Raw genomic sequence first — 22,980 nt, 5'->3', positions numbered from 1 at the left:
AAAGAGGCAGATCGCGAAATTTCGGATTCACCTTTTCCGGTAGGTCCTCTGTAAACAAACAGCCTTGATGCATCAATGTCATATTTTATTATCTCTGAAAACTTGTCAAAAAACTGTTAAAGGCACAGTATAGATAGATAGATAGATAGAGAGATAATAAATCTCTCTATCTATCTATCTATACTATAGAGAGATTTATTATTCCAAAATTATACATACAATTTATACAGTTTCCTGCAAAACTGTTGTTCACAGTTTGCCTGCAGGTAAGATAGTTAACTAAATTATTCTACTTGCTATGCTACTTAACTTATTGCTTGTTATGCTAAATGTTAATTATTGGCAGGCACAGTTAAGCGACATCCTGTTTGTGATACAGGTGTCACTTAAGTGTATCCAGTAGGTATTACTTAAGCTGTTTTTTAAATTTAGATTTGTCGGGCTGGTGTCTTATACGGTAGGTTATTGAGGTAGTACGGTAATCTTTTTTTTAGGGTTCTGTCACCGAAATAGTTTTGTACTCGTAATACCTCATATTTGCCAGCAGACACTGATTTTGTGCTATGCGAGTGATCGATCAGTACTAGGCTATGCGCTCGATTGCTATGGTTATTTACTGTTAGGAGATATTTGTGTTTAAAACTAATTGGCAAGATTTAGCAGATTTTGAATAATTTTGAGTAATTATCTTTACAGCTGGTTTTCGTTTTATTATTGACCAATAATTTTAAGAACATCTGTAATATTTCTAGTTTATCTATGTGGGATTTGGATGCGAGTCCTTAGCAATCTAGAGCATAGCTCAGCGTAGAGTCTACCAAAGCAAAATAAAGACATTTCAATATATTACATGGTACTTTAGTGCGTAAGTGATAAAATTTACCTAAAAGGATTCGAAGCTTATTGCTAACATAGTTTATGTGCTGGATCCAGGAGAAACCAGAGTCAACCTTGATTCCAAGATATGTCACACAGTCTACTTTTTCTATGGGTTCACACTGGCAATTGCTTACATTATTGTGAAAACAATTGTAGCTGTGAGTATAGAGTAATGGGGGCGATCCTGGTGTGCACATGTAGGGAGACTGTATAATAATAAATTTAGTTTTTTCAGAATTTAGTGTGATCCCATTATCATGGGACCATTTCACTACTGCGTCTATGTCTTGCTAAATTAAGTGACAGGCCTCGTTAAGATTGGTTCCTGCACGTAGCGTACATAGATCGTCAGCAAACATATATGCAGAACTGTTTCGCAATGCTCCACACAAACTGTTGACGTGCATGAGATAGCATAAGGGCCCACATACGGAGCCTGGGGAACTCCGTATCGCACTTGTATCTCGTCACTTAAGCAGTCGCTTATTTTGACGCGATATGAACGCGATGTGAGGTAGTCACGAAACCAGCAGTTTAGTGGCTCACTCCGCATTCGTCCATTGCATTTAAAAGGGTGTTCGTTTCTAAGGTGTCAAATGCTTTTTTTAAATCGTAGAATATGGCTACAACGAACTTTTTATCTCCTAGATAAGTATTAATTTCATCTGTAAATTTCGATAAAAGTGTAGTTGTACTTTTATATCTTTGAAAACCATGTTGGCAGTCATTTAGTATATTATTTTTGTGTAGGAAAGAATTTATTTAATTAATGATGCATTTTTCAATTACCTTGTCAAGACTTGATAGAATGGTTATTGGTCTATAATAGGAGTGTTCTTTGCGATCACCTTTTTTATGAACTGGGCGAACAATTGACTTCTTTAAATTATTAGGATATTTTTGTTGTATGTGTAGGTTACTCTATGGTTTACTAAAGGGGCTGCTATTTATTACTGTACACGATTAAACCCGGCCACGCATGATGTGGTTAATCTTTTAAATGAATACAGTGCATTTTCCAGCAGCATTTTTTTTAAACAATTTGTGGCTATCAAACTACATAATAAAATTATAAACACAATATAACATTAGGTTGTCTGTGACTTTGAGTGTTATATATTCCTCAGTAGGTACTTTTTTTTTGGCTACTACGGTCTTCTGACAGTATTTGAGTCTTTACAAGTGATAGTGATATACAGATTACAGACTATGAGTTTTAAATGATTCACGGTTAGTTTCACTAGACTTATATTGACCGGGATATGGGCCGTGATTACCTTTTGTATTGTTTATGAGCTCCCGATATTAATAAGGTAATCACGGTCCATATCCCGGTCAATATAAGTCTAGTACAGACTATGGTTTTGGCCGACTAGCCGACTAATCGGCGCTTGGGTGTAGGGTGGCCGATTAGTCGGCCAAGTTCATAATCCCACTTTCAGTCTACTCCACATCAGTCTGGAATTGACACATTTAAATAACTCCCTGACAGGCGTGATCCGAACTAGGTACCCCGGACCAATACGCCGTGTAGGTTCCATGCAAGGCGGTATCGCATCCTCTCCGTTTCGTCTCATTAACACACAAAATATATTTTTTTTCTCTCATCCATCATCTGCAAAACCTCATTTATTTAATATCTCTTCCATTGTTCCTCCAACATTCAGCGTAGCAAAGCGGCTCTCCGTGAGCCGCTTGTCGATGTCGCCCCCGCGAGAAACGAGACGTTACGGGTGGCGCGTACCGCGTACCACGTCGTCGCCGCCATTCCGATCATTATTATTATTTGCGTTCCTGTTGTATATACCAGGGACCGGACAACCCTTTCCGCGATAAAACCCTTTCAATGGGTGACACTTAAACACGGCTAACACATTGAAAGACTTTCCCTTTTGAACTGCAAGCCTATTCATACCCTTACCTTTGACTAACCCTTACCGAAAAGCTAACCAAAAATAATGCTAGCTCTTAATAAGGGTTACCCTTATCTTTAAGCGCTTTTTATAAAGGTTTCCCTTTGCATGAAAGAGACAGGATTAGTATATATCTACGGTAGTGTATGAAAAGGAAAGAAAATACGTGCCTAGTCAAAGAACGCCGCCGTCGCCGCCGACGATCGCTCGGATTCGAAGTAATGTGTGCTTTATGAACAAGGTAGACGACTTAAATTAGCACGCTTATATGCTAAAAGGGAAGCCCTTTATAAGGCTAACCCTTATAAGCAATATGCAATGTGTTGGTGAGCGGATGATAAGGGTTTTGTAAGGGTATTTGGGCTACCGATTACTCAAATGAGGTAGCTTTATATAAGGGTTTTTAAAACCAAAACAAAGGGTTTCGTCTGGCAAAGGGTATGGTGAGTTAAGCCTTATGCAATACCCTTATAAAACCCCGATAAGGGATAGCGGGCCGGTCCCTGGTATATACAAATACATAGGTATATCATCATATCTATACCAGGGGGTGTCACTGCGCAGTTTAGGTATATTTGGCCGGCGCACCGCCCGGGAAGGTGTATGGCAGTGGACTGCCGCTCGGCTCGCACGATAGTCGTGTCACGTGGCGCTCGCGCAAAATTGAAAATACGCAATGGCTTCGAAATCTAAATCGCGATCTAATCTGTAATCTGTATAAAAGATAATGTTCTGTTTACGGATGTCTGAATAAACGGAGGAACAAGTAAGCAAAAAAAACATATTTTTTAAATTCCGGACTATATTGACCGACATATTTTCAAAGGAATAAGTACTTCTGTGGCATACCTACTTCCGTGAGAATCAGACATACATACTATCTCCGGCTAAAAATTTTATGTTTACAGAATCAACGTTTGTAATTCCTACATATTTATCTTAAAAATAATAAATCAGTAGGTATTTGGTATAGGTACAAAAACTTGTCAAGTGACAACCCCGTGCCGACACTCGCAGCTCGGTCATAAAACTGCGGCGCGCAAAGAAGATTCACGGTTCGTGCGCGGTTATAAGTTTCAATTTTGCTTGCAGGCGGCGAGTGTGGGTATAATTTTATACCTAAATCTGGCTTTTGTGAAGGAGTGAATTTTCTGTACGGTAGTACTATTAGTTATTCTGTGTCTATACATGTGGGTAGCTGAGGAATGTGCGGTAGGTTCAGAATAAAAATAAATCAGTCTTGGTCTAGCTATCTCGGTGGTTTTACTTAGATCCCTAATCCCGAATACTACAGTTCCCACGAGTAAAAGGGATTTAAATGTCCACAACAGCTGAGCCCTGTACTGAAGCAAGACGGATCACCACTGTGTCCTGTGACCGCCAACACAGACACCCTCCGTTCAACGCCAGTAGCCCAGTACTATACTACCCTCTGGCTATGCATCCCTCGGCACGGGTTGGCTAACACCTTGGATTTGGGGGTTTTATATTGGAGTTTTATATAGTTTTTCTTTTTCTAGACGGGTTGCAGCACAAAGCTATCAAGGCTCATCTCCCCGGGTTATAGTTTGGAGTTTTTCTTTTTCTAGACGGGTTGCAGCACAAAGCTATCAAGGCTCATCTCCCCGGGTTATAGTTTGGAGTTTTTCTTTTTCTAGACGGGTTGCAGCACAAAGCTATCAAGGCTCATCTCCCCGGGTTATAGTTTGGAGTTTTTCTTTTCCTAGATGGGTTGCAGCACAATGCTAACGTGGCCCGAGGCCCATCTCCCCGATTGTTAGAATTGTACATTTCGATGCTAGTGCGGAAAGTATGTCATTACTTCACGAGTACCGAGATACTCGATACTCGAGACGAGTGAAGAATGACATTTCCGCACGTGTATCAAACGACGTTTTTAAATACAGTTGCAAAAAAAAAGAAATACAACAAGTAAGGAATTCGAAACTTTTATATTATTAATTCTGTGACATCAATCATCATTGACATTGACATTATGAAGAGGTATTTTTTTAGCTGGGTGTTATTATTATTGAACCCACTTCAATGAAAGTTTTTTTTTAATGCATGTTCTATAAGACAGAAACAAATGTAAATATAAAACATTGTACTATTATTACCCAAATATCGTTAATTACGATTATTTGTGTATTGTACATTTATAAAAACTATCGAATGTTGCCTTTGGAAACTTAAAGCAGAAAGAAAAAACGCCTCTTCGTTGACAGGCGTTCCGTTCCATTCAGGCAACTTATTAAGAACGGTTTTTCAATATTAAATATATTAAAAAAATAGACGTGTTATAATGATGAAGAGGTAAGTAATAAAATATAAAATATGTATATTTTTCGTATTCTTACATTAATAGTAGGTTTTTATGTTGATTACGACGTTTAAAGGAATTAATATTACTTAACACTCATCAATAAGTAGTCATGAATTGGAACAAGAATAAATTTAAAAAAATTGGAAAAGTAAAAAGCACTAGTTCGCGAAAACCAACTTTCCGCACGCTAAACAGCTACGTAAAGTAGCACTTTTTGAGCAACTGTATTAAAAATTATATTGGTGGACAACTCGATCGACACCAACCCCCAAATCAAGCTGGCTTCCGCCCTGGATTTTCCACCACTGACCATTTACACACCCTTAACCAGATCATAGAAAAAGTTACTGAATACAAGATTCCCCTATACTTAGCATTTGTAGACTACACCAAAGCTTTTGACAGCGTTACACATTCTGCCATAGTAACTGCACTCGAAAATCAATGTATAAATTCCAACCATATAAATCTAATCAAAGCCATATACAACAATAGTACAGCGGACGTCAAGCTAGTCATCCGGTCCATCATTCCAAATACAGCGAGGTGTCAAGCAGGGTGACCCGTTGTCTCCGAAATTATTTACAAGCACCCTGGAAGAAATCTTCAAGAGCCTAGCAGCTTCCTGGCAGGATAGAGGAGTGGTCATCGGTGACAGGAAGTTATCAAACCTTCGCTTCGCCGATGACATCGTTCTCTTTGCCCATTCCGCTGCAGAACTTCAGGTAATGATCCAAGACCTGAGCAATGCAAGCTTTCAAGTTGGACTTCAAATGAATCGAACCAAAACTCAAGTGATGACCAACAGCAAGAAACGTACGGTTACGGTAGACGGGCAGACTATACACTATGTTGACGAGTATATTTACTTGGGCCAGTTAGTCCCTTTCAGCAACAGGGAAGTCAAAGAAATCGAGCGCCGTGTCGAAATCGCCTGGAAGAGCTGCTGGTCCATGAAAGAGCTGATGAAGTCACTGAAGCGAAAACTCGTCGACATGTGTATCCTGCCCGTCCTAACCTACGGTTCTCAAACATGGTCACTCACAGAGAGTCAGAAGTCAAAGTTGAAGGTTTGCCAACGGGCTATTGAGCGCAGCATTTTAGGCGTGAAGAGAACCGATCGTATCCGGAACACCACGCTGCGCGCAAAAACCCGCATTGCTGACGTCGGCGAGAAGACTGCTAGGCTCAAATGGGACTGGGCCAGTCACGTCTGCCGCATGCATCCAGACAGATGGGCTAGCGTAGCTACAAAGTGGATGACAGAAGAGGGGCGCGGACCCGGCAGGCCCAGACGGAGATGGCGGGACGACCTAGGCACCTTTCTCAACAACTGGCCGGAGGAGGCACTATATCGGGAGTCGTGGAAGATAAGGGGAGAGGCCTTTGCCTAGCAGTGGGACACCATAATAGGCTAGCAAAAAAAAAAGGTTCTGTTAATGTAAAATAAGAAAGAAAGAAAGAAAAAGCATTTATTAGCACAACATAACAAGACTAAAACTAGAAATAATTAAACAGAATGAGGTTGCGCTAAATGGTCCTTACTCAGCTTGGTGTCACGGTGTGAGCCAACATGGCACACTCCGCGACGCTGATTTTCAGTAAGGCCCAGTAGATGGACTAGTAAACACAATGTAAAAAATAAATAAGGGAAAGCTTAAATACAAATAACAATCAAATTACTTAATTAAAATTAGCCTATACCTAAGTCTTATGAATGTTCGTGTGTATGTATGTATGTAAGTGTCTAAAGTAAGTGTGTAAAATCGACTGTTTCTTGTCAGATTGTATTTGCTTTCTCTTTCTCGACTGTTTTATCAGTCGGTTATACATAATGATAGTGCTGCTATTAGTGTTTATCAGCCTCCCAACTCCCAATGGAATGTCAGTCAATACTACTGTGAATTCAAAACTTACCTCCTCAACGGTGTAGTCGTCGTCATCGCTGTCGATGGCGATGGGTTTAACGGCGGCGCCAGGCGCGGGTGCTGGCGCGGGCGCGGGCGCGGGCGCGGGCGCGGGCGCGGGCGCGGGCGCGGGGCGCGGCGTCTCGGTGCGCGCGGGCGGTTCGGCCGAGGCCGCGGCGGCGGCGGTGGTGGCGGTGGCGGCGGCAGCGGGCGCGCCGGCCGATGCGGCTGCGCTCACGTACTGTCTAAGTCGCTCCACCCGCTGAGGCTCACGCGCTTCTAATTTCTTCAGGTAGGCTATGAGGCTGTGCTGTTCCTCCGCCGAAAGCTCGTTGAAATTTTTTAACAATGTCTCCAGATCAGAGTCTGATAATCCATCCATAGCGTCTGGTGCATCCACCTTTTCCGCTCTGCATTAAATTGAACAAAGCAAGTATTAATTTTTAAATTGTTTACTTACAATAATATAATAAACATGGCAAGCAAATAAATGATGGCGGTTGACGCAACGGCAAATCAAAGTGTTTTTGAGCAAGCTTTTTAATGAAAGTTTACGAAGGTGATAGTCTACTCTAGACAGACATATTTCGGATTTATAATTCAAGACAAAAAAACTGACGACTAGTGTCAAAGTCACGTACGAGTATGTCACTGTCAAGTAAACATATCAGGTTTCGCCAAATATGCTTTTCCATATTGGCCAATAAAGAAAGTGAAAGACTCTGTCCAAAAGGTAACTCTTTACGCTTAGACCGCTGAACTGATTTAGATGAAATTGACAATATTTCATATTTTCAAAAGATCGCAATTCGAAAACCATTTCGGTAATAAATAATCTTTGAAGTACCAGATTTTTATTCCTCCATAATTTTGGATAAAATCGCAAATGACGTCACTTGGATTCACTGATCGGAATAGGCAGAGTATAAATACCTAAACTTGGTAGAACAAAAATAAATTTGAATGATTCACGGTTAGTTTCAGTAGACTTATATTGACCGGTTATGTGATATAGACCGTGATTACCTTACAACAACAACAATAAAAAACGGTAAACACGGTCTATATCCCGGTCAATATTAGTTTAGTAGAACAAAGTCATAAAGTAACGTGGACTAGAGACTGCCTTGCGATAACATTTTTTTCCGGGACTGAAGTCCGGAAACGTACGAAGTAAATAATAATTGTTAAAAATACAGTAAAAAACATGCATTCCTCGTTTTTTTACTAATATACGTAAAATAAAACAACCATTTTTTTATAACTATATATTTCTTAAATCTAAATACACATAATCTCGCTACTCAATGTAAATACAAAACTATTTAAATTATACGAGTATATCCTATGTGTATTTAGTTTAAGAAATATAAGGTTCAGGGGGCAATGCCGACTGCGGGAAATTTCAATTCTTGTTAAATGAAAACAAAAGAAATGACTGGTTGAGCTTTAAAGGACACAAAATTTCATAAGGAAAGGTACCTATTTTTGACGCCGTACGTACCATCACGCGTAAGCCTATTCTGCATCTGCATTATACGAGAAGAGGAGTCGCAAGATGAAAATATGGTAACTCCATTTTTGTAGGATCATTGCATATAGTAAAGTAAAGTGCGGTAAAGTTTACACTTTGGCCCGCTGGCCGCCCACATGGCCTGCTGATAAAGCCAATTAAAACTGATGAAAAATCATAGTGGCCTGCGGCACTGGAACTTTTGTGGGCCGCCGGCGTACCATGTGGCCTGCCCGTAAAACCTTTAAAATAGTATAGTGGCCTGCTGCACAGTGCAGCGACCAAGCATACGAGTGCAGCCTGCACTCGTATTATGCTTGGTCGCCGCCGCCGGACTTGGGCCGGCCTTGGGCCGCTGGCGGACGACCTGGCCCGCTGATACAGTTACTCAAAAATCATATCGGCCTACTGTGCTCGAAAATTTGTCCGGCGGCCCACGTGGCGCTAAGACTGTTGTTGTCACGAATATGCCGTGTTGCTCCATTTTGTAGTGCAAAAACACTAGCCGGACATGAAATATTACACATGGAGGCATTTCATGTCATCGGTAAGTATTATTTCATTCAATTTTTTTTTTAATTTATTTATTTATATATTCTAATTTACAACTTAATTACTAAACATTTATATTCTCGCCAAACTGTTACGTTTGATGGCGAGATGCGCTCAGTTTTTATACACTTACCCTATTAAACTAATTTTATAACTTAAACTAACAGTTTCATTTCGGGTTTCCCGCAAGGATTTCTGGATTGTTTAGTACAAATATCAAATTTATGAAAATGAGATAAGGTTGATATCTAGCGTAAAATTAAAGAATGTTCTCGAATAACTTAGGACCTCTGTTGCCGAGTAGCAGAACTTGTGATTGTAGCTCAACTATCTCCAAAAATATAAATATATAAATCGTAGATGCAATTTCGACATAATTTCTTTACTGTAAAGTTCAAATTATTGTAATGGGCGAGGGGTTATAATCTCTTTCGAAATAAGAAAATACGGCCAATCATTCCTTTAGATATTAGCGTGGTGTTTGTGTTTGTAGTAGTGTGCGTGTTCGCGACATAAGTTTACTACTACTACTAATTCAGACTCAGGGAGTTTCCTGTCTCTATGGTGCCTTCAAAATCCGTAAATAATGGCCAACATTAAAATAAACTGTTTTGTTTCAGCAAATTTTTTATCTGTGAAAATGTTTTTATTGCTAAATAATAACATCGATTTCGATAATATTATTTTATTCAAATTTCGAACATATCTGAAAAACAAAGAAATTTGATTTGACCTCTATTCTAATATCAGTCGAGATGACGTTTTATTCGAAATGAAATGTCAATTGCATACAAATTTGACAAATCTCTCTTGTTAATTGGTATCGAACGATATGGCAATCGACCCCCACTCTAGTTTGTCTCTGAATTTAAAAAAAAAACTACGGATGCGTGACATGCGTGAAAAAAGTTTTCTTTGCCGCCATTTGACGTGCAGTTTATCTTTTAATTAGTTTGTAAGTAAAAAATAATTTGTTTTGTTGTTTTTAAAGTAACTCTAGCAAAAGTTTCGTATAAAATGTGCGTTAAAGATATTTCGGAGACGCCACCTCATATCCGCGAATTCCGCCAGAGAACAACTATACCCCAATGTCGGCTGTAATATGAGGTTAGTTAATACATCATAGAAAGTTTAATTTATGTGTGGATAAAGCAGTGTATGTAACTGTACATAATTAGGCATTAAAACACTCGTGATTCTATTATGAAACTCACTACGTTCGTTTCATAAACCCACACTCGAGTTTTAATGCCTTTCATTATGTAGCAGTCACATAAACGACTATAATGTTGCCTAGTTATTAACATAAAACAATACATGCGATATGTCACAACAACGTCGTGCTTAGCTCTTAAGGTGACAGTTTGCTGTACGATATTGAACCTAAGGTGGGTTGGAAATTAAATTCCATGACTATACCTATACTGTATGGCGCGAGCACATACATATAGCGTTTCGAGCCCATCGCCGAATGTCACTTGGGTATAAGTTCATGGAATAGTTCTTAAAGGACGGCGTGCAAATTCGCATCAGTGTGGATTAGTGACTACTATATATGTATGTTAAAGAAAGTCAGATTACAAAAAACTAAAAATGCCCTCTAAGAACTGGAAGATCCCAACTAAACATATACACCAAAAACAGATCCCAACCCGGCTGATCCCCGTGGGATGTCAGATCAAAACCCTTCAAATTTACACCACCAAAAGTCAAAAATAAGACTAAACATATGTACCTATAACGTCAGGTCTCTATCGAGCCAAGAGAGACTAATAGAATTAAAACATGCACTCAAAACCATTAAGTACGACATTATTGGCCTTGCCGAAGTGCGACGTCAAGGAAGCACAATACAAGAAGATGACCACATTCTCTGCTGGAACGGAGAAAGACAAGGACATCTGGGAGTCGGATTCCTGTTGAAAAAATACCTCAAAAAACATATAACTGGATTCACAGGCTTATCTGACAGAGTAGCAGTCCTAAACTTAACATTCGACAAAGAGGACATATCAATAATACAAGTTCACGCTCCAACATCAGAATCAAGTGACAGTGAAATAGAAGAGTTCTATAAAGCGGTCATAGAAGCCCAAGAAACATCAAATAAAACCCAGATCATACTTGGCGATTTCAATGCAAAAATTGGCATTCCAAAATCCACTGAATCGTTAGTTGCCGGAAAATACGGAACAGGAAATCGAAACCACAGGGGTGAGCGACTGATGCAATTCGCTATGGAACAACACATGAAAATAATTAATACAATGTTTACTATGAAAAATAATAGGAGATGGACGTGGATCTCACCCAACCAACAAACAAAAAATGAAATTGATTTCATACTCTCTAACAAACCAAATAATTTCACAAACATAGAGTTTTTGAACACATCCTTCCCATCTGACCACAAAATGGTAAGAGGAACATATATACTCAATAACAGCAATAAATCCAGAAAATCCTTCAAAACACTCCCCAAAGTACCTAAAAGCGAAGAAGACACTAAAAACTATTTATACAAACTAGATGAAAGCCTATCACAAGTGATAAAGGACCCTCCGAAAACCATTCAAGACTACTACAACAAACTAGAAAAAAGCATCATTGATGCAGCAAAAATAGAACCTACTAAAAAACAACCATACTCAATATTACAAACGGAGACTAGAGACCTCATCGCGAAACGAACTGAACTACTAAGAAAACCACACCAATAAAGCTATCCGCAAAGACTATGAAAACCATAGAAAGAAAATTATAGAAAAAAATATAGTGGCACATAAAAGCATAAAAAAAGGCTTAAAGGAACTAGACTCACAGAAAAACTGGATTCAACAACTTAACGAAGAAGAGAAGAAAATGGTCACACGGGCCGATATCCTAAATACAGCAACCAATTTCTACTAACACCTTTATAAAAAAAGGAATGACGACGATCTCAACTACTCTGAAGATATAGAAACCCAATCAGAAAACGCAAACAACTCCATCCAACTAATAGAGGACAAAGAAGTCTTAAAACATATTAAGAACTTAAAAAAAGACACAAGTCCTGGCCCCGATGGCATCAGCAACGAACTTCTAAAACTGGGAGCCAAACTGCTTGTAACACCACTGACCCAACTGTTTAATATGATCATATAATATGAAAAAACTCCCAAACAATGGCATACATCAGACATCACAATTTTATACAAAAAGGGTGACCCAAAAAATATAACTAACTATCGGCCTATAAGCCTGCTAGCATGCACCTACATGCTCTTCACGTCTCTGCTCTTAAATAGAATAACAAGACAAATTGACAATCTCCAACCAGTAGAGCAAGCGGGGTTCCGGTCAGGCTACTCAACAACAGACCACATCCACACAATGGAACAAATCATAGAACGATACAAAGAATACAACAAACCTCTCTATGTAGCCTTCATAGACTACACCAAGGCATTTGACAGCATCTCCCACAACGCAATCTGGAAGGCCCTCAATGACTGCAAGATAAACTCTAAATACATCAACACTCTAAGGAATATATATGAAAACAGTACTAGCAGAGTCAAACTCGAAACGAGAGGAAAATAATTCAAAATAGGCAGAGGAGTCCGACAAGGGGACCCAATATCACCAAAGTTATTCATAGCTGTGCTACAAAGCATATTCTGTCAACTGGACTGGGATAAAAAAGGAATTAAAGTATTCAATAAACACTTAAGTCATTTGCGTTTCGCAGATGATATAGCTATATTTTCAGAAAATACCAGCATTCTACAAATAATGTTAAATGAGCTGAACGAGGAAAGCTGTAAAGTCGGATTAGAAATGAACCATACAAAAACAAAAATTATGACTAACGGAGCCCCTACAAAAATACACATACAAGGCAAAGAACTTGAATATGTAGACCATTACATATACTTGGGCAAGAGAATATCTTTCGACACTGACAGCAACAGCCAGGAGATAGACCGTAGAATCCATAACAGCTGGAGGAAGTACTGGAGTTTTAAAGAGCTTCTAAAAGGAAATTACAATCTAAAACATAAGAAAACAGTAATGGACACGTGCATTTTACCATGCCTTACATACGGTTCTCAAACTTGGGAGCACACAAACAAGAACAAATTAAAGATAAGAACCTGCCAAAGAGCCATGGAAAGGAGCATTCTCAGTATAAAACTAAAGGACAAGGTTAACAGCAAGTACATACGATCCAAAACAAACATCATAGATGCCCTCGAGTTTGTGCTGAAACAGAAATGGAGATGGGCCGGCCACATAGGAAGATTGACAGATGACAGATGGACCAACAAAGTCACAAAGTGGCCAGGACCCCATGGCAAAAGGAAGGCGGGAAAACCCATAACAAGGTGGTCCAAGGATATTATAGCCACAGCCGGAGAAAATTGGCTAATCAAGGCAAAAGACCGAGAAAGGTGGAAAGATATGGAGGAGGCCTATACCCAACAGGGGTCCTTAAAATAGTAAAAATGGAAAACAATAATATTAGAAAACTTTTTTTTATCATGTAAAACTACTTAAGGAAAAATAAAGGCTTAAATAAATAAATAAATAAAAATATATGTATATTATAATGCATAAATTGAGAAAGATTATATAGTTTTACTTCTTGTCGTTCTCGTCATAGGCTGACTGCAACATTTGCAAGGCCGAAGCGGTTCCGCTGACGGTCTTGGCGGTTGGAGCAACCGTCACTTTTTGTTCCATCCTTTTCTTGGATTGTTCTTGTCGTTTCTTTTCTTCAGCTATCCCGACCTGCAAATAAAATTAAATATGGATCAATCTCATTGTTGCGTTGTTAGTCGAGAGGTAAGGAGTGATCACTGGTTAACACAAAATTAAATAAATTTTACATAATATTGTATATTTCTAGACATATTGTAAACAAAAATCTTTTATAATTTACAAGAAATAAACAAAAAATGGATTTGGAAATCGCCCAAGTAGACTTAATATGTAGGACGAGAGTACACGTACGGATGCATATTATGTATTATATTTTTTCGTCTACGATCTTCTGACAGTCTTTACCAAATTTTCCAGTAAAAATATTTTATTATTTTGAATTGTATAAACCAAATTATATTATACGTTATATATATAGCTTTAGCCCGCGACTTGGTCTGCGTAGAGTTAGTAATTTGGGTGGGTCACTATCAAGGACAATATTGCTGAAATGTCTGGATTGTCTTATGTCTTTGTAACTACATAGACATGAATGCTAAATGCCTCTTTGGCAAAACGTCGGGATCTTAGAACGTAACAATTTAAAATGATCTAGCAGCAAAACATCTTTATCTTCGAATGTCTTTATTTCTTAATAGACACAAATGCTAAATGGTCCGGTAGCAACACGTTTGTATCTTAGAACGTCTCAATTAATACACATACATGAACGCTAAAAAGTCAAGAAGCAAAAAGTCTGGATTGTGTAATGTTTTTATTGCTAAATGGAATAAACGCCAAGCGACCCATTAGCAAAATGTCTGGATTTCAAATGTTAAGTATTATAATATGACACTTGAGAATTAAAACCTTGTAAAGGAATTACTTCAAATTTTATTTTAAAGTGTGATGGGATAAACCAATGTTTTAGGGGGTATGCGTTACTAACAAATAAAAATGTCAGAATATCCATATTAATATTATAAGCCTAGCTTTAACTGTTACATATTTATAAATTATGAACAGGCATCGAAAACTGCGAGCGAAATTGAAATGACGTACTTTGACTTGACTTGACTAAGTAACAACCCTAGTACTTCAATGGATTTCGCTCGCAGTTTACGATGCCTGATTATGACCAGAGGGCGGAATTGCTCATGGCAAAAATCAAACGTTAATAGAGTTGGAACGTTGAATTTTATCGACTTTTTCAGCTATTGATAAGTCCAGTCACCTTTTACATTTCTGACTTTAACCTTAACCTCTTTGATTAGCTAGTTGACCATTTGACCTCTTTGATTAGATTAAAAGTAAATTGCATGGCAGTTAACTGTCATTTCTGCCACTAGTCTTTTTGCAATTAATTCACGTTTGAAAATATGGTTAATCCAAAAAGAAAAACAATTAACAAATTGATAAAGAAGTATCCTTGTCTTACTTACAACGAAAACAACTCAACAATATACTGCTCTAAATGTAAGGTTCACTTAAAGCAACTAAAAAAATATTGCGTTGAAACTCACATAACGAGCAAAACACATTCACCTGAGTTTAAAGAGGTAAAGAACGATAATAGTTTTTATCTAGATTTGATAATATTTCTGGTTTGTTGCAACATATCATGAAAAAAATTAATAATCCACATTTCCGGAATTTTTTAAGGTGACTGAACTTATCGATAGCTGAAAAAGTCGATAAAATTCAACGTTCCAACTCTATTAACGTTTGATTTTTGCCATGAGCAATTCCGCCCTCTGATTATGACACATTAAATTTCCAGACGTTTTGCTACTAACTCGTTCTGTGTTCATGTTAATCAAATAATTTTACTTTCGACGAATTGGGAATTCCAATTATTAGGCCAAGCAATAAGAAGGTATAGAGGGAAATGCTAGGAACACAATTTTTGACTTCGTAGCTTTGTTTGGACTAGTTAGGAGATGAACATATCAAAAGTCCCTGGCCGTAACCCTGGTGCTGGGGAGGGAGGGGGGGTTTGAAGGTTTCATTTTTCGGTTTTTCGATTATGTCTCGGAAACTATGCATCTGAGCGACTTGGCCACTTAAACAAAATGAAAAGTGATTAATTTGGTACAAGTTTTATTCAGTCAAGTTTTTTGATATCTTGTATAGTTTTTGAGATATCCGCTCTTGAAGGTCTATTAAGGGCTGTTATTTTTATCTTGATTATCTACATCAGCGAAGCTGCTAGGCCGGGTTTGTTATCGTTTTCGTATAAATCGATGATGCTGAAATCATTTATGGTATCAACATTGACACCTTTCCGAAGTAAAAACATATAAACTTTAAACATATAACTTTTTTTAAACTCCTCTTCACGCTTAAACCGCTGAACCAATGTAGTTGAAATTTGATAAATAGATGTTTTAAGTCTCGAATCAGGATATAATATACTTTTTATCTCAAAAATCATACTTTGAAGGTGTGAAATTTGGTGTGAGGGGAATTCAGCTTCTTCGCCGAAGTTGAATTCTTGAGGTTAATACTGTTTAAAATTAGGTTTGAAGTCATGTTTGGCATGATTTTCAACAATCAAACATGTAGACCATCCCAATTTTTTTTCTTCTTTTTTTTTCTTTATATATTTCTTCATTATTTATTCTTAACTATAATTATTGTGTCGAACATAGTTGCTTAATAATTAAAATTATGTACATTGTACCTATTAAAAATTAAAATAAATTTTGAAGATAATAAAAACAAATAAATAAAATAAAAATAGCCTTTATTTCAGACAATTACATGGTTTCACTTGTTACCTTTGTATATTACATCTTAATTATTTATTATAATAGGGTTGTCTGTATGCCTTTTGTTGGCAAAGGCCTCCCACAACTCTTTCCATTTCTCTCTTTCTAGTGCTAATGTTGTCCAGCATCCACCTGCTTCCTTCTTTATTTCGTCAACCCATCTTCTTTTGGGTTTACCACGTTTTCTTTTCAGGTGTTTTGTACACCAGAACATTACTGTTTTGGACCATTTTCCGCTTCCTCTTATTGTATGTCCTGCCCATTTCCATTTCAGTTTTCTGATGGTTCTTGTAATGTCTTTGGTTCTAGTGTACCTTTTTATCGTTGTAAGTCTAATTCTGTCTGACAGTCTTTTTCCTATCATACTCCTTTCCATAGCGTTTTGACAAACTTCTATTTTTCTTATGTGAGATTTGAAGATAAGTATAGTATAAAATTACAAATTACAATTACAAATGTCAACATATTTACAAAATTATTAGAATAAAAATTCACATGTACACATCCAATTTAACAATCACTTACTAGAAAATAATTACAAATGCCAAACTAAAGTCAAATGTCAGTCTACTCAAAAATAACTATATAAATTCATGTTACTAAAATATAAAACATTAACAATTCAAATTAAATATATTAAAAAGGGTCACTCAGTTTAATACATTTCAATACTATTTAAATAATTTCAGCGGTTATTGATTCCCCATACAAATATCCACCCCGCTTTTCATACCCTTAAAAGATGATTTTGGTTATAAAAACTATCCTATGTACTGTCCCGGGACTCAAACCGTCTCTATACCAAATTTCAACGAAATCGGTTCAGCGGTTTAAGTGTAAAGAGGAGTTTAAAAAAATATATTTCAAAAATTTTGTTTTTACTTAGGAATGGTGTATGTTGATACCATAAATGAATACAGCACCCCCGATTTATACGAAAACGATACCAAACCCGGCCTAGCAGCTTCACTGATGTATATAATCAAGATAAAAATGAGAGCCCTAAATAAACCTTCAAGAACGGATATCTCAAAAACTATACAAGATATCGAAAACTTGACTTAATAAAACTAGTAACAAATTAAATCTCTTTTCATTTTGTATAAGTGGCCAAGTCGCTCAGACGCATAGTTTCCGAGTTATAATCGAAAAACCGAAAAATGGAACCTTCAAACCCCCTCTCCCCCCCAGCACCAGGGTTACGGCCGGGGAATTTTGATATGTTCACCTCCTAACTAGTCCAAACAAAGCTACGAAGTCAAAAATTGTGTTCCAAGCATTTCCCATTATAACTTTTTTTGGGCATTCATTTCCTGGGCTATTAGTATATAGACTATTCATATACATTTCATGACGTTTTGCTATTAACTCGTTCTGTGTTTATGTCAATTAACTAATTTCACTTTCGGCTCATTAGATATTCTAATCATATGGACTATTTATATTTTCAGAAGTTTGGCTACTTATTCATTCTAATTCTTAGCCATCCAGCTAAATTGTCTTTTTGCTGACTGAGTATTCTACTTTCATGTCGTCGCAGCTGAATTGACTACCTATATGCTGCCTGTGTATTTAAATTTTATGTTATCTAGCTGAAATGGTCGTTTAACGATAAGGTCAATTTGATAGTGACCAATTCGGGTACCTAGCTTATTTTTTATCCAATCTGCTTTTTATCGATTTCCCATACAAACTTTCACCCCCTTAAAGGATGATTTCGTGGATAAAAACTACTCTATGTCTTTCCCTGAAACCTAAACTATCTCTGTACCAAATTTCAACTTAATCGGTTCAGCGGTTTTTTTTTATTACAAAAAGGCAAGCATTTGACCGCAATCTCACCTGATAGTAAGTGCCGATGCAGTCTAGGATGGATCATGCTTACCTAAAAGATGTCTTTCACTCTCGATTTAAAAAGAACCAAGTTATAGTGGACTGGGAATATATTTGCAGGAAGTGAATTCCACTCCTTAGCCGTTCGCATGGTAAAGCTGGATGCATAGCGCTTAGTACGAATCAGTGGCAGAGTAATGACGTAAGGATGAAACGCAAGTCCGCGTCTAGTCCCACGGTGGCAGAATGGAGATGGGGGGATTAAATTATGTAAGCCCATCGCACACTCCCCGAAATGTATCCTGTAGAACACCGATAAACAAGCTACCTTTCTACCTTTTCTTTAAGCGTGAAGAGGTAACAGACAGAGAGACTTTCGCATTTATTTATTTTTTCGCATTTTATTTTTTCGCATTATTTTTTTACAATACCTCACATTTTTCTGATTGTATTCAGATTAAGATATAACGATTGATTGAACGATCTAACTTTAAAAGACAAAGTTTTCAAAATCAGTCTAAAAAGTGACCATCTAGCCCTAAGGTTACATGGTATGTGTTTACTATTAGCAATGACTGAGAATAGCATTAGGTAATCGTGATTAGTAGGCATTAGTACTGACCACGGCGTCGACGAGCTGCGCGAGCTCCTCGGAAGAGACGTCGGTCTTGCCCTGCGCCACGAGCGCGGCCGCCATCTGCTGCGCGATCTGCGCGCGGTCCACGGACCCCACGCCCGCCACCGACACCCCCGCCGCGCCCGCGCCCGCGCTCGCACCCGCCGTCGCGTTACCTGCCTGAGCTGCGCTTGAACTGCTCTTTAAACCCTGATAATCACAAACATAATTTATAAAAATTAAAACTAAAATAAGAGATAATTAAATTAAGAAATTAATTAATTACTTGCTGTGTTCATTTGGGTAATTTGACACGAAAAGAGTACCTCGAGCTAGGTACCATCATGGTATAGTATCTCCGAAGGGGAGTAATGTAATGCTGATGGGAACACTCAATAATTCCGAAATATGTTTTTCCGAATTTCATAAGCACGACTTTCATAATCCCGATTTTTTATAGTTCCAAAATATCAAAATTACGATTTTTAAAAACACGATGGAAGAAAATCACGAATGTGCTATTTCCGAAAATGTAAAATCTGATTGTCATTTAACCGAAAGCTGAAAGTTCCGATTTAACACTTGTCCGAAATATGTTTTACCGAATTCTTAAATTCCGAAAAACCATTGTCCGATCGGAAATAAAATAATTCGGAATTCAGAAATTCGGTCTTTTGTAAGGTCGGAAATATGAAATTTGTGATATTCAAATGAAAACAGGTTTCGTTTGTGTAATTCGGAATTCAGAAATTCTTTTTTTTGTAAGGTCGGAAAAATGAAATTCGTGATATTCAAATGAAGACTCACGTTTTAGTAATTATTACGGGTGCCTGTCGTGCCGCATCACGTTAAATTCGGCATTCTTAAAATCGGCGTAAAATATTTTTAGCATAAAAATTCGGCATAAATAAATTCGGATTCGGAGATTCGACCTCCAAGAAAACGAACTGTTGCTAGAAAAGTGGGTTAGGTTAGGTTATAACTGCGACCCCCAAGTAAACGAACTGTTGCCAGAAATGGGTTAGGTTAGGTTTGAACTGCGACCCCCAAGAAAACGAACTGTTGTCAGAAGTGGGTTAGGTTAGGTTAGAACTGCGACCCCCAAGAAAACAGACTGTTGCCTGAAAAGTGGGTTAGGTTAAGTTAGAACTGCGACCCTCAAGAAAACGAACTTTAACAATATATTCGGAATATCTTTATTCGGAAATTTAAAAATTGGGATATTTAAAATAGGAATAACGTTAATTCGGAATTAAAAAATTCGGAATAATGGTAATTCGGAATTCGTGATTTCAGAAATCGTAAATTTAATTAATTTCGGCGTTTTTCACTGTCAGAATTGTTATTCAATTCAAATTCAATTCAAATTATTTATTTCAGGCTACATGCCCATATGTAAAAAAAAAACAAAACAATAAGCCTGACATTGTGATAATAGATCGATCGCAACGCCGGGCCGTGCTCGTCGATATCACCATCCCCCATGATGAAAATCTCGTGAAAGCCGAGAAGGACAAGTCCAGTAAGTACCTAGACTTTGGCTCCCGAGATAACCGCCATGTGAGATGTTGATTCGACGATCATAATTGTCCCGATAGTTGTTTCAGCGAACGGTCTAATAGCGAAGTCTCGACCAACATCTTGAAAGACTCTCCCTAGGTGGTTGGATCAAGGGTCAGATGTAGAAGGCGGTAATCTTGGACACGGCGCGGATAGTCCGCCAGTTCCTCTCCCGGCACCGACCACCGAGCTCGGGCCCTGCCCCGCTGCTGGCGGCACCCTAGGTTAGGTTTTTTATAATGTGTTCATATCTTTTGTATTGTTTTGTAAGTGTTTTTATATTTTACTTTTATAAACATATTGTAAAAATCCTAACCTAAAAAGGAAAATAAATAAAGAGATAATAACAATATCAAATAAGTAAAAATTAAAATACATATCAACACCTAAAAATTTAAAAAGACAAATAAATAAATTAAATGAATAATATATGTAACTATGTACTGGTACGATTGATTGATAAATGTGGTATATGTACGAATACCTACTCTATGTTAAATAACATGTTTATGTAGTTGTAGCGATAAATAAGGTACTGGTACTGAACGTTTGACCAACTCATCTTGATGTCAATGACATTGATTGGACATGTGACTTTAATCGTCTCATTTTTTCACACTTATTATAAGACTTTTAAGATCAACAACAAGAACACGCATTTTTAAGCAATAAATGAGTTTAATTTTTTTTTTACTTTTTTCCTGTAGTAAGCACCGAGTTCGTAGTAGGGTCTGTCACTTTTAAATAAAAATAAAAAATAAAATAAAATTGCCTTTATAATCGGAATTATGTGGTTCGGAATTTAAAATTTCGGAATAATGGCAATTCGGAATTCGTGATTTCAAAAATCGTTAATGTTAAATTCGGCGTTTATCACTGTCGGAATTGTTATAATCGGAATTATGTGGTTCGGAATTCAAAATTTTGGAATAATGGCAATTCAGAATTCGTGATTTCAAAAATCGTAATTGTTTTTTCGGTGTTTATCACTGTCGGAATTGTTTTAATCGGAATTATGTGGTTCGGAATTCAAAATTTCGGAATAATGGCAATTCGGAATTCGTGATTTCAAAAATCGTAATTGTTAAATTCGATGTTTGTCACCATCGGAATTGTTATAATCGGAATTATGTGGTTCGGAATTTACAAAATTCGGCTTTTCGGCTTTTCGGAAATATAAATGATCGTGATTTTCATCATTCGTAATTATGACAGTCGGAATTTTGTTAGGTCGAGCATTTAAAAATCGGAATAATAAAATTCGGTATTCTGAAATTCGGCATAATATTTTTCGGAATTATGTAATGTACCCAATGCTGATAATAATGCCATCTCTGGGTTATGCTGGACATTTATTCCTCAGCCACCACCCCTGCTGAGCTAAAAAGCGGTATCTCAATTGAAGATTGAATGCAAATAAGTACCTTAAATTTTAATCATAACGTTCCATTTCCAGTTCATTCGTTTTTGAGATACCGCCTTTTAGCATAAGGAGGGCTGAGTGTGGCTAGATATCATTCTTGTATGTAGATGGTAGAAAACAAAAAAGTAGGTAATCGTATTTAATTAAATCTAGAAGAATATTATTTTAATAAAAAATGTTATGATAGTGTTACGAGGCCGGTGTCGATTTTAGTCGCAAAAATGTAAAATTGATAGATTTAGTCGGTGAAATTGTACAGCTTTTGTTACCTAATTGAAATAACAAGTACTGGTTTCTATTAGCACGTCTTCTTATCTTACCTTTTATCAGATCAGTTTTTTGAAAACAGACTCACTAAATTAGTAATGTTTGCTTTTCTGATGGACGTTTAGGTAAACGCGCGTAAAGCACTGATTTTGTCGCTCTTATTTGTAAATTTCGTAAAGTTTGGACTGCTAAACATGGTAATTTTGTATTACACATATCCTGTACTTGACGTTTATCAGACTACATTTTTATTATTATGACTTTGAAGTAGTGTAAATGAAAGTTAGACGAAATCAATTTTCTCCAGAAATTACTTCAAAACAAGTGACAATTTCTCTGAAAATCGACTTAATTTTAACGTAATTTTGATACTTAAACAACAATCTACAACATTTGCTGAAACTATTCTTATACATCAATTTGTATAATTTACCACCATGATTTTTTTTAAACTGCCCCTTCTCTTCATGCATTACCGGTGACGCACGCTCGCGACCTCATTATTTAAAGGCAAGATGAGAAATCGTGCTAATATAAACCAATACTTGTTATTTAGATATTACGTAACAAAACGTGTATGATTTCAACGACATCAATTTTACATTTTTGCTCCAAAATCGACTACGGCCTCTTACTAACCTTACGTTGCAAATGAACTAGGAAACAAATTAAATTTGAAACGTAAGTACATAGTTTTTTTTTGAATACGTATTTTGACGAATAAAAAAACCAAA

General features: G+C 37.2%; 1 protein-coding gene and 1 long non-coding RNA gene across 2 annotated transcripts in view; one reads left to right on the top strand and one right to left on the bottom strand.

The window, feature by feature from the left end:
* The window catches only part of LOC134754977 (uncharacterized), a 96,006-nt gene extending 75,112 nt beyond the window's left edge, over positions 1 to 20,894 (top strand). The window contains exon 2 of the long non-coding RNA XR_010128993.1: positions 20,786 to 20,894. This is a non-coding gene — a long non-coding RNA (uncharacterized LOC134754977). The remainder of the gene's footprint in view (positions 1 to 20,785) is intronic.
* Positions 1 to 22,980, bottom strand: part of LOC134754818 (uncharacterized protein CG7065-like) — a 156,234-nt gene that overhangs the window by 2,890 nt on the left and 130,364 nt on the right. The window contains exons 18-21 of the mRNA XM_063691206.1: positions 19,003 to 19,206; positions 13,718 to 13,866; positions 7,153 to 7,435; positions 7,036 to 7,104 (exon numbers count right to left, since the gene is read on the bottom strand). Of these exons, the coding sequence (XP_063547276.1) occupies positions 7,036 to 7,104; positions 7,153 to 7,435; positions 13,718 to 13,866; positions 19,003 to 19,206 (705 nt within the window). The remainder of the gene's footprint in view (positions 1 to 7,035; positions 7,105 to 7,152; positions 7,436 to 13,717; positions 13,867 to 19,002; positions 19,207 to 22,980) is intronic.

Source organism: Cydia strobilella, chromosome Z (assembly GCF_947568885.1).
Source record: "Cydia strobilella chromosome Z, ilCydStro3.1, whole genome shotgun sequence".
NCBI lineage: Eukaryota > Metazoa > Arthropoda > Insecta > Lepidoptera > Tortricidae > Cydia > Cydia strobilella.
The sequence above is the reverse complement of the archived record's forward strand: the minus strand, read 5'-3'. Positions and strand labels throughout refer to the sequence as shown.